The sequence below is a fragment of the Beta vulgaris genome, chromosome 2 (assembly GCF_026745355.1).
Source record: "Beta vulgaris subsp. vulgaris cultivar EL10 chromosome 2, EL10.2, whole genome shotgun sequence".
Classification (NCBI taxonomy): domain Eukaryota; kingdom Viridiplantae; phylum Streptophyta; class Magnoliopsida; order Caryophyllales; family Amaranthaceae; genus Beta; species Beta vulgaris.
In genome coordinates, this window is record NC_079203.1 from 5,472,544 (window position 1) to 5,486,011 (window position 13,468).

The window sequence follows — 13,468 nt, forward strand, 5'->3', positions numbered from 1 at the left end:
TGATCAATCAACTCTTTAATAGGGCCAATTACGGCATCTTTGTTTAGGCCACAAAAAGTTGCAAATGACACCCTTCCTTTGCCATTAGTTACCGCCCTGTGAAGTACACTTGTGTACTTGTCGTTGCTAAGAACCTGTAAAAAATAAAGCAGAAAAATCAAGGTGGTGTTAAAAAATACTCCCTCCGTCCCAATTTATTTGCTACATTTTGCCATTTAGGTGTGTCCCAATTTATTTGCGACATTTACAACTATTTTCATATATAGTACATAGGTCCCACACTTTATTTACAAATTTGCCATCACTCCCTCCTTGGTTTTTGTAAATATTTCCATATATAGTGCATAGGTCCCACAATTTACCTATTTGCTTTTTTGTTAATTCTTATTATGGCAATGGTCCCCACTCCCTCCTTGGTCTTTGTGATAAAGCAAATGTAGCAAATAATTTGGGACGGAGGGAGTAATGCATTATCCTGAGTTTATTTAAATTTTGAAATCAATCCCTTACTTGCAGATGGATCTTATGAAATTGAGATGGAAATTTAAATTCCAAGGACCACCATATCTGGGCTATTACACCATGAAACTGCATTGGCCGAATCCGATTCAAGAGTAATTGATGCGCCCCTTAATGATTCGTCAACCCAACTGATTGATATTGTTCTGTGGATTCCCGATACTTCTGCTGAGTTTATTTCCATGAGAGGTATTGGATTCGAGAATAAACACATAAAGTGACCCTGGTGGTTTCTAAGAACTCCACCAACTGCGGAGCGTGAAAGATGTCGGTTGAATGAAGCATGAACATTCCATTTCAAGCAACCCATTGAAGGAACGAGCCACATAGAATTGGGTTTGGGGGAACTAGGGGCAAGAGAGGGACTATTGCCGCCAAAGAAGGCAGCTCGCATTGCGTTGGATGTTTGATGGTGTATAAGGGAAGACCTACTCATTCCATCCCGTAATCCACCAGCCAAGGCGAAGGAGCATAAGATCATTAATTTGGGAGGACGAAGAAGCAACTTTTTCAAAGATGCAAGAGTTTCACCCCTTTCATATTGACCATATAATAATAAAAAACATTGCTATCAAAACTTTTTTAAAGAACGGGTTTTTGATTGGGGAGACCCATTGATCAAATACATCTCTTATTTTTTCTGGTGGATCCATTTAACATTCCACAAATTGAGCCACCATGACCAAAGATAGAGGGAAAACTTACATTGAAGAAGGAGATGATCATGAGTTTCTGGATGTGATTGGCAAAGGACGCATTGGTTTTCATCATGAGGAATGACGCCAATTGAGGCCAGACTTTCACGGGTATTAATCCGGCCCAGTAGAGAAGTCCACACAAAAATCTCCACCTTATGAGGCACAAGGCCTCTCTACAGGCCCATTAAATATAATAGAAAGGTCAAAAAAGATTGGTTAAATTCTTTATTGTTTCTGATCATTTTATCTTTGTCTCAGTGAAGAGATCAAATCCTGTATCTATTTTGTTTTTGATATCCAATCGGATTAGAATATGTAATATCATAATAATGGTCGAAATTGAACGGATATTCTATTAAATCGGATATCTAATTAAGTATTAGAATTCTTTTTATATGAATGTTTTATCAATTTATTTCCTTTATTATCTGTTGCATTTTAAAATTTGAGTAGAAACTTTTCTTCCCCTCTTCATACGTATTTCATTCATTCCATATAGCTCATATATGAATATATGGAGTTTTTGTGTCAAATTTTATGTGATTTAGTAAACAGAATATAAATAGATCGATCTATATGATTCAGTGAAGAATGAACCAAAAATGGGATTTTTCAATAAATGAGGAATTGAGTGCAAATTCTACGAGATGGAAATGAAGGAATATCTACAATCCATGGGTTTGATCAGATAAAATATGAAGGATTTTGGATGTTCACTGATTAGGGCTTAACGGAAGAACCCTATAAGTTTCCAAATATTGAAGATAAAGACCAAGAAATTGAATTTCAATTATTTGTGGAAACATATCAATTGACTGAACCCTTGATAAAATAAAAGGATGTTGTATACGAATCACTTACATATTCTTCTGAATTATATGTGTACGCGGGATTAATTTGGAAAATGAGTAGGAAGATGCAAGAACAAACAATTTTTATTGGACATATTCCTTTAATGAATTTCCCGGGAACTTTTATAGTAAATGGAATATACATAATTGTGATCAATCAATATTGCAAAGCCCGGGTATTTATTACCAATTCGAATTGGACCATAATGGAATTTCGATTTACACTGACACCATAATATCATATTATGGGGAGGAAGATCAGAACTCGAGATTGATAGAAAAGCAAGGATATGGGCTCGGGTGAGTAGGAAACAGAAAATAACTATTTTAGTTCTATCATCGGCTCTAGGTTGGAATCTAGGAAAAATTTTGAATAATGTTTGTAACCCAAAAATTTTCTTGTCTTTCCTGAATGATAAGAAGAAAACAAAATTTTGGTCAAAACAAAATGCCATTTTCGTCGGGCGAGTAGGAGAGAGTGACTTTTATCAATTGAAGGGTGAGAGATTTTGTTGAGAATAAGATCCAGATTTGTGATATAACCATATCAAAGAATCTTTTGCACTGGGTTAAGGTGGGTTTGGCCCAAAAGAAAGTGGAGGCCATTATTTTCCTCTAGATCACGAGGGCGAAGGGGCGGGCACAAGAAAAGTTCAACGACCAAGCAAGGCCGTCCCAGTAACCATGGCTTGTCAGTAAGGCCCATTTGTTCATTACCAAGAGAAAGAGGCGTGTGAATTGGGCCTTGAGAAGGGAAGGGTCAATCCACAAATCATGCTAGAAGAAGGTTGAACTCCCATCCCCTACATTTTTTCGAGGCCCTTTAATCACCACTTCCTTTGCAGTCAGGTTTTTGAGAATTGAAGAGCATATCCCCTTCCAAGGACCACCATGGGAGGGTGGCGCAAGATCAGTGATTGTGAGAGGAGGGGAATATTTATATTTCTCTTGTATGAGCTCTCTCCAAAGAGGGGAATTGTCTTTAAAATATTTCCATAACCACTTGAAAAGAAGAGACAAGTTTCTATGAAGCAAGTTGCCAATGCTTAATCCCCCTACGGATTTAGGCAACTCCACTATATTCCAAGCCAAGAGAGATAATGATTTTTTTATCCATGGATCCACTCCAAAGGAATTTTCTTTGGATCTTGTTTATTTTTTCAATCACACCTTTAAAGAGAGGGAAAAGTGACATAAGTAGATAGGGAGGCTATAAATCGATGATTTGATAAGAGTGACACGACCCCCAATAGATAAAAATCTTTCCTTCCATGATTCAAGTTTCTTTACAATTCGATCAATGAGAGGGTCCTATGATTTGATTCGGCCCACATCACTCCCAATGGGGAATCCAAGATAAGAAAACGGGAGGGAGCTGCCAAGATAAACAAGAGATTCGGTGGCAAGTTTCACCCAAGAATCTGATGCATTGATCCTGATTAGTGAAATTTCATGGAAGTTCACTTGCAACTCCGATGCAAGCTGGAAAGGACTTGGTACCTTTTTAATGTATTGGAGGAAAATCTTTGGCGGGCAAAATATAAGTGTTTCATCCGCATATTGAAGATGTCAAACTTTCAAATCGTCGGACGAAGATTTAACTCCATCCCAAAACCCCGATGAGATTGCTTTTTGAATTAGCAAATTGAGTATTTCAACCACGAGCACAAATAGGAAGGGTGAACGGGTCTTCTTGCCTAAGACCCCTTTGGAGCTTAAAAGGAGGGAAAGGACAGCCATTGATAAGGATTGATGAGGTTGCCGTCATTACATATGAACGAATCCACATTCTCCATCTAGAGGGGAAGTTCATTTGCTCTAGTGTCCACTCAAGAAAATTCCAAGACACGCTATCAAATGCCTTATGGAAGTCAATATTTTGAGCAAAGAAGATGACTTCTTTTTTCGTTTGTAAGAATCAATTATTTCACCTGTAATTAACGCGCCATCCATTATCGGACGATCCTTTATGAATGAAGATTGGAGAGGGCCCACAAGGGAGTTAATTACCTGCTTTAGTCTATTGGTCAACAACTTTGCCACAATTTTATAAAGACATCCAACCATGCTTATTGGGCGAAATTCTTTAAAGGATGAAGGATGATCTATTATCGGTATTAGGGTGATGAAAGCGGTATTGCATCCATGAGGGAGATGACATGTGGACCATAATTTCTTAATGACATCATAAATATCCTGCTTTATCACATTCCAGACGCTTTTAATGAATTTAAAATTGAAGTCGTCTGGTCTGGACGCTTTATCGGGGCTACATGATGCACAACCTCAACAATTTCATCAGGTGAGAAAGGCTCAGTCAAGGAGAAAGAACTTGGGATTTCCATCCCCAACCATTAAGTCGCTTGAAATCCAAGCCTTCCAATATGGGTCTATTGTGGAATTCTTCTTTGAAAATGTTTCTAAAGAAAGATGAAGCTTCTTTTTTTTTTTTTTTTTTTGAACAAGGTCTTCCACAAGTTTGCCATTAACCATGATTGATGAGATACAATTCTTCCTTTTCCTAATGGATGTCAGAGCTTGGAAGAACTTGGGATTTCCATCCCCAACCATTGTATACGTGAGTTTTGTGCCCAATAAACATCCTTTCTTTTCTCCCACCTCCACAAATAAGATTGCGCCTGTTTTTTTTTTTTTTTTGTCAAGTTCTGATTCATTAAGATCCCTCAGATTGGATATCTCATTATACCTTTGCACTTCTTCTTCATGGTACTTAATTTGGATTCAATATTGTTGAAGCGTGAGAGTTCCACTGATTGAGAGATTTTTTTGTTGCTTTAAGCTTCTTATCCACAGTCAATGAGTTATCATGAGTCCATACTGCTTCTTTTATCAGTTTCAAGCATTTAGGATCAATCAACCACACATTTTGGAATTTAAAGGGTTTGGGACCCCAATTTCGGTGATGAGAACTTAGAAATAATAGACAATGGTCCGAGAGTCCTCTCTTCAAGAGACACAGTTTCAGGTGTGTGAATAATGAGAGCCATTCCGAATTCACGAAAATTCTATCCAATGTGCTTCTTGAATTACCACGGAACCAAGTGTAACGGGCATTGGAAGTAATTTCAGTAAGTTGGAGTTGATTGATAAAACAATTTTAATCCTTCATACCTGATTGAGATAATGCCATGATGCCTCGATCAAGAGGAGATAATACTTCATTAAACTCCCCCATGAGCAAGCAAGGAACATTATTTTCTTTCTAGACTGAATAAATCTCCTCCCAAACTTTTGCACGTGCTTCAGAAGAGCAAGGATTGTATACACTGATGACAATACAATCCAAGTTACATGACAAGACGAGGCCCCTTAGAGCCAATCAGTGCTTTGCAGATGAGAGAAGATTTTGCTTTGAAGAAATTTTTTGACCAAAGGGAAATAATTCCACTAGAGTTCTGTAAGTCGGGCTATGAGCCTACTTAATATCAGATTCCTTCTAAATCGTTCTGATGATGTTTGAGGGTATCACCTCTAATTTTGTTTCTAGAATCGAAACAAAAGTAGTATTACGACTAAAGATTAGTTTTCAGAGTGCACTTCTCTTTACTTTTGCACCAAAGCCTCTTCTATTCCATGATAATATAATAATTAAAATAACTGTACTGAGAAGTGAGAAAGGGTGAGAGCTTATCTGGGGATTGAACTCCAGTTCTCTTGATGAGCATTAAGGAGCTCTTCAATTCTTTTACTTAGGTCTGCTCTTGGCCCATTGAAGTTTACTCGTAATTTCTGGCCCACTATAATCACGCTATCAGCGTTAATGATGAAGGAGTTTGTTTGAATCCTAGGAGGAGTTTTGTTTTGCGAGTTCATGTTTATAGAGGGGGGAAAGGTTAAGATTTATTTTCTCTTTTTTTCTAAAGGTTCTTCTCTCTTATTTTGACATGGGCTCTCTTCAAAGGGTTTGGGATTGTATCTTCGAACCCAGGAGGGAAAAGGGGCCCAATGCTAATTGTCCCTGAGAGAGTGGTTGTTTTCTGACCAACACTTGGGTTTGAATTTTTTGGGTTATGATTTTGATATGATTGAGCTTTATTTTGGGAGTTACTAATGGGCCGACTTTATTGAAGGTTGTGGGTCATAGAGGTTTTGATCTGTACATGTGATGATTGATTTGATTTCCCATCAAAAATCAGAAGGAGAATCTGAGGAGTTGTCATCATTCCACTAGAAAGGTCATTTTCAAAATGGTAGGTTGGAAAGACGGTTGATCATTGAAGTTTTTTGGGGAAGCGGGAGGTTTTGAGGCTGCTTGGGAATTGTCAAAAGGTTTCATATTTGTCGGAGAGTGGTTTTGAAAGGCAGATAAAACGTTACCATCTTTAACTGGGGACCATTTGAAATTGTGCCAATTCATCATTGATCACCGGAGGTTCCTCGTTGTTAAAGTCAGAGACCTGCGATTTTTTTCCGTTCCCTCTTACAACATGACTTCTAGAAACTGCGCCAGACAGGAGAAAATCTTGGGGAGCTTCCCATGTCAAAAAGTTTGAGCTATCAACCTCAACATCAAAAGCCATTTTACAATTAATTTTGAACAGACAATCTGTTCCGATTAAAATCTTTGTAATATCTAAACTTTTGTAGTTGACGGACAGAACTCTCCGAAAGATGCACCCTGTCTGGTAGAAATTTTCATAGGTTCAAGCTTTCAAAGGGATCTCATATATTATGATCCACATTTTCTCCCTATATAGTTGTACTTTTTGAATTTACATCTTTAATCCCCATGTACCACCGTTGCAACTACTTACTTTCGATCATAGCCTTCTTATCTTCTTTTGATTTGAAGAAAATCAGGTGGAGGGCCCCCCTAATGATTTAATAGTCAGTGACTTGACTCAATTTGAAAGGATCTGGTTTATAATTGAGTTTGAAGATAATGGGTTGAAAGTTATTCCAATGACAATACGGTCTAAAGTTCATCATTATAAGAACATTTCTTGATTTTTATGAGGCCGATGGTTTCTTCATCCACATCACCAGTTTCCAAGTCGATCTTGGCCTTTTCTACATCTTTGCCCAAGACCCTTGAGCACATAATTCTGGCACAGTAGATTTCTTTATTGAAAAAGTCTAGTTGGGGTTCAAATTGTTGGAGAGAGAAATAGACATGTGATGGTGAGTTAATGTGGCTTTGGTTGGGGGAGGGTGGTTCTTTTTGGTGGATTGCTTGGGCTTCATGGTTGCTTGGGAAAGGTATCTTTTTGGAGCTTTGTTTCTGGTTCAATGAAGCTTCTTTGTAGGTCTGGTGGTCTCAGAGAGATTTTGGGATTGGAGTTTTGAATGAAGGGTGGCCATGGGGGGTTTTTGATGGAGTTTTGGAGGCTGGGATGGCTGGTGTGACCGTGTCAAATTTTGCAATTTCAACTTGCAGTCGTTTACCCTCCATATTTTTGGTGTCTTCTTTAATAATAGCTTGGTGTAGGGAATGTCTTGCCATGAATTTAACAAAGGCATATTGGAAGTGAAGGTTTTTGTTTGAAGGTTCGAGGAGGGTGATGTTTATGATAGGACCATATTTTATGAATATTTTTGAGACATCTTCGACATTAAAGGAAGGTGGGAGGATTTTAACGTATGTTGTTTGAGAGGCTAGGGGCCGAGGGTGATGGTGATGACGGTGGGAGAAGGGTTTTTTTCTGGTTACTGGAGTCCATTCATGGTGGTTCACTCTCTCACTAGGTTTTCTTATTCTCACTAGAGCTAGTTGAATTTTACTTTATCCTGAAATTTTCAAGTGTCACTCTAATTTGGATAATTTTGCTTATGGCTCCTCACTCACTCTTCTTTTCGAGCTTTCTCTACACTCTTGCTAACTTTTAGAAACTTACTAACGCTATTTGTTGGCCGGTAATTAGTTGCCAAGAAAAAAGAGGATGATGCATGTCCTTTGACGACACGCGTTGCTAAAACAAGTATCATAGAAGTTATCATTCACCAAATAGCTAATGGTTGGATTACAAATAAGGACTCAATTGTAAATCACTAGGTGTGTATTACTATATACCCATGGAACATTAATATATGTAGTTTCGACATTAAACAATGAACATGTGCGACATAAGCGATTCCAGAGAGTCCCCGAAAATTTAGAGCCCTAAATACTACTTTTATATTAGTTGTTTTAGAGTTTGTGCTACACATTTTTCTTTGTTGGTGTTGTATTCCTTTGTTATATTTGAATTTTTTTGTTGTAAAATTATGATGTTGATTAGATTATTTTTTTCAATTTTAATATTAAATTATATTTTTTATATACTTATTTTTTTAGGGGAACTATATTTTTACTTTTAATCTAAAAATAAAGGACCTACTTTTATTTATGTTGCATAGGGTTTCCTTGATAATTGAATCTCCCCTGATTATATATGAAAATTTCACTTGTTCCCACCAAAAGCCACACATACACCTAAAAATCATAGCTAAGCTGCTTATTTGTGTAGAACTCCTTCAATTACATGTAATAAAAAAATACTACCAAGTTCTTTGAGCGAGGTTTGAGGCAAAAAGAGAGGTCTATCTAATCCAAACATTTATAGTCTTTTGGTTGAGAGAGCATTAATAAAAAGGTTTGAGCTCAAACAAATTAATTTTCACAAGCTACTTATAGCCTGTTGGAGGTTTTAAAATAGAAGTTTATGAATTTAATGCGAAAATCTCTATTATATAAGGTAAGGGAAGAGGTGTGGTGTCCTTTTTTGAAGTGACTAAAATACCCTTTAATAATTTAAAATAATATTTTTTTTATATAAAAAATTGAAAAATGAGAATCAATAAAACTTGCCATATGAATGGAATATGCAATACCATTAATAACTTAACAAACTAGATTGACACAATCAATTCACGAAATCAATAGAATCTTCAACCAAAAATAGTTAGCAACATATCGTGATAACATAATATTTCATATTTACAAGTTCAAACAATAGGGTTTATTAAGATCTATAATTGTTAAAAAACTATACTAAAGTCGCTGAAAAGAAAATTATTAAATCATCGACCAAATTTTGCAGTGACAGTATTGATGAACAGTTAAAAATCATTCACCTTTAATTTAAAAAGATAATAACATCTACAAAAGAACCTCAATAATTTACATCACTATCAAAATAATTTTAGATAAAAAAAAATGTCCATTTGTATATAACGAACTACATAAGATTGTCGACACACGCATCGCGTGCATATGCAACTAGTAATTACTATTCTATTTTAAAGTTAGCCAAATTATTTACCACCCATTACTAAGCCTTATTTTTTAAAAAAAATCTCCCACCAATAAACTATTTATATAGCATTAGTGGTCATTTTACCTAATTAAGTATCAACCACCAGAAAACTGTTAATTACCAAATACTTTTACATACACATAAATATAACTTGTCAAACCAGATGAGGCAACCAATTCTAATAGCTAATAGCTAACCTCCAATTATCAACAAAACTTAAAAAATGGCAATAGCTGCTGAAATATAACACGAACCTGCAATTGATCAGCCACATTAACAACAAGGGAAGCAGGAATAGGATGAACAGCAACCCATTGTTGATCTTTGAGGACATGCAGGCCTGTAACCCCTTGCTCTTGTAATATTATACTAAGTAATTTCAAATCAGTATGAGGTTCCAACCCTAAGGTCAACTCAGGTCTTGGACACGGTGGATAATAATTGGCTTGCGCTGTATATATATGACTTTTTTCTAACCTTCTTTGTAGATAATGTTTGCTCAGCCCAAGTCCTTGAGAAATTAAGCATAATAATCGTAGCATTAGAGGCCCGATCTCCTTCGCATATGACACAATAGTTTCCCTGTAATAAAGATTACACATCATCTCAATTAATTAGTATTTTGCATGCATGCATGACGGTATTATATATGGAAACATAAAAAAGATAGCATAAGAGATTATCTTCTTTCACTACTGACACTAACACCTTGTAAACAGGACACATAGTGCTAGAAAAAAATTCACACACATTATACACCTCATAGAAATGAACTAAACATTAAGGGGTGTTTGGTAAGATTAATGGAAACGGAATAGAAAGGGTTTGGATAAGGAGGGAAAACGGAAATAATAATTGTTACCTTTAATACTTGTTTGGTATCCTAGTGAAATGGAAACAATTGAGAGGTTTATGATTGAGGAAGGAAACGTGATTTGTTTCCACTAGAGGATAACAAATGGGGGGATTGTGTTTCCCTCCAGAAACGGTATTTGTTAATTAACACTCATATCAAACAATTAGAAATGGAAACGCTTATTTAAATCCGTTTCCTACATCAAATTACTCTAATTCCAAACACCCTCTAAAATTGACATCGAAGTTTTTGGAGTAGAAGAAAAAAAACTAGAGGCGTACCGGTAGTTAGGAGGACTCTGGGGCAAGTTCTGGATGAAAGTAAGATCAAAAGGATCCCAAGTATGGTAAAAGGCCTCACACCATAAGTCAGTCTTTTTCTTAGTTGCTTGATAATCATCACATAGGTAGTACCTTGAAATCTTCCCATCCTCCATATGACAAGTTGAGAAGAACTTAGCCTTTTCTTGCTGAGGTAGATAGAAAAAATTTGTAATGACATTCAGTACATTGTAGCACAATTCTTGGGAAATACCATGATTAATAAGCATAAAAAATCCAAATTCTTCACATGCTTTTGCTATCTCATGAACTAAAATCTCATTTTCCTTATTCATGTCAATAACTGGAAGCGAAATTAAGTGAGATAGGTTTGTAAGATTTGGCCTTTTTTCTTGTGGAAGTATGTAATCAGGGGTAACTGAAATTGGATTAACATCATTTACCCAATGGAAAGAGGGCATATCTTCCATTTGGGATTATACCAATTGACAAATCATAAATGTCGTTAATTCGTTATATATATTTATATAGGTAACTAGTTACATATTTTCGGCCTTGACTTAGCTTATTTAAATGTGATGTGACTAACTAACTACATCAAGGATTTTCGGTATCATTTCTTCGATGATGTATATGTTATAAATCCTTCTTGTGTAAGACTATTAGTAAGAAGACATCGACATTAGAGAATAAGCCAAAAAAACCAAAAAAAAATAACGTTGACGGAAGTTCAAGAACCGTGTTAGACTACGTTAATATGGGGTACTTTTAAATTAGGTGGCAGGTGGTGTATACGCTATCTTCTTGCCTATATGCCCAATTGTTCTTTTGGGGCGCTTCAGGACGCGGGGGGTGAAGTAAGGGGTTGCCCAATTCAAAGCTGCTAGATGGCAATTCTAGAGTCCATCTGTTATAACGAACGCAATAAAGCAATAAAGTATTAAAGAATACTCGGTACAAGCATTTAACATGGTTCACTAGCAATATTTTAATTATCCTAGCGTCAGATAATTTAAGGCATATTTCAACACCATCAAACCATGTCTTAAAAAAGAGTGAACAACTAAATCTTCTCTAGTTTTATGTGAATTTATTTACATATATATACATTTGGATGTATCTAAAGTATGTTGTATCCTTTTTACGTTATAATGTATCAATTGCTCTGAGCTTGAGTATGATGATGGATAATTTGAGAATGTGCAAATTTACACCCGAGTGTAGCATGCAAATCGTAATCTTATGGTACACAACAAGATTCTAGATGTGTTGTTGGCTAGCTATATGGGGATGATGTGTGTTTGATAGGACCCTTGGATTCCAAGGTATAAGACCTTCAAAGTGGTATTGTGATGAAATGTCTACAAAAAGGTTTAGTCTTCCACTCAAAAAGGTAAAAAGGAAAAAAAAAAATCAAGTTCCACTCGCTCCTCTCTTTCCTTTGGTTGATGATACTAGGGGAAAAAAACAGAAGGACTGGGGTGCAAGGGCTGCGTTTTTCTAAAAACGCAGACCTTAATAGTGAAGGGCAACGGTTAGCCGAAAACCGCAGCACTATAAGTAATAAAGGATTGCGGTCAATGCAAAAACTGCAGCCCTTTTAGTGAAAGGATGTGGTTAGCCGAAAACCGCAGCCCTTTATGGGATTTTTTTTTAATAACTTTAATTTAAAAAGAATTGCTAGGCTAAGGGTTTCTCACAATTTGAACTCCCTCTTCTCTCTCACGCCTCCTTCGTTCTCCCGCTTCTCTCTCACCCTCCTCCCTTCTCTCTCACCCTCCCTCTTCTCTCTCACGTCCATCACTAATGAAACCGAGCATCATTACAAGAGAAGGGTTTTTTCCTTGTTTAGAGTTCTATGTATACAAGCATCATAACAACCACTTTAAACCATGGGCCTCTGCTCTACCTACGTCTTCACGGAAACAATTACATGGAAATTGTGACAACACCACTAGCACTCGCGACGACCTTCTCCGGGGCCTTCTCCGTTCATCGTTCGTCCTTCTCCGGGTCGAACTCCAGCCATTTTTTTCGTCGTCGAACTCCAGCAACGACAGCAACAAGTGACAGATTTTTCGTTTTTCAGATCTATAATTTCTTGATCTTTGTTTTGATGAATGTTCATGTAATTTCAGATCTATAATTTTTCTCTTTTGTATTTTCGTTCGTTTTTTTTTCATTTTTGTTCATTTTCGTTCATTTTTTTTCATTTTTGTTCATTTTTTTTCATTTTTGTTCATTTTCGTTCATTTTTTTTCATTTTTGTTCATTTTTTTTCATATTTGTTCATTTTCGTTCATTTTTTTTTTCATTTTCGTTCCCTTTTTGTTTCATTTCCGTTTGCTTTTTTTTTTTTCGTTCCTTATTTATGTAGAATCCAAGGATTGATATATGTAAGAAATGGAAAGATGGAAATAATTCTTGTATTGTACCCTTCAGAGACTTTATACCAGAAGAGTAGACGAAGAAGATGAAGTTCATGTTGGACTCCCCATGATGTTCCTGCTTCTGTTACACGAAGTCCAAAAGGAGCAAAAAAGAAACAACATGGCAGAGTGAGCATCTTCAATTAATTGAATTACTGTAATTTTGTCATCTTGTAATGAGGAACCGTAGTATTCTTCCTTTTCACTTGTTCTGTACTATTGTATTATGATGGAAATAAATATATATTGGTTTTCCTGATGTTATAACTTCCTCTTTTTTACTTGAGTGAAGTATATAGTATCCAAAGATGTTTAAGTTTATTTTACTGGACTTGCAATTGCGTTAAGCAAGCATAGGTCAGTATTAGCTATTGTAATTTCATCCCTCTCTTTAGTGCTTGAAACTAAAGTTAATCATGTTGTTTAGCAAAAAAATGCAAAAAAAAAATTTTTTTTTTGAGTCAAAAGGGTTGCGGTTATGGTAAAAACCATAGCCTTTTGTACAAAGAAGGGCTGCATTTGAGGCCCAAAACCGCAGCCCTTCCATATCGGAAGGGCTGTATTTTTGGGCCTCAACT

The 13,468-nt window shown here is 36.2% G+C and overlaps 1 protein-coding gene across 1 annotated transcript; it reads right to left on the reverse strand.

Annotated features, from left to right (window-relative positions):
• Nucleotides 1–6,411: 6,411 nt before the first annotated feature.
• LOC104887613 (putative inactive flavonol synthase 2) lies at nucleotides 6,412–10,931 on the reverse strand. Its single transcript, XM_057392860.1, has 4 exons — nucleotides 10,462–10,931; nucleotides 9,802–9,906; nucleotides 9,579–9,693; nucleotides 6,412–6,711 (listed from the first exon to the last, which is right to left on the reverse strand). Exons 1-4 carry the CDS (start codon nucleotides 10,929–10,931, stop codon nucleotides 6,412–6,414), a joined length of 990 nt encoding a protein of 329 aa, XP_057248843.1.
• Between the last annotated feature and the right edge of the window lie 2,537 nt (nucleotides 10,932–13,468).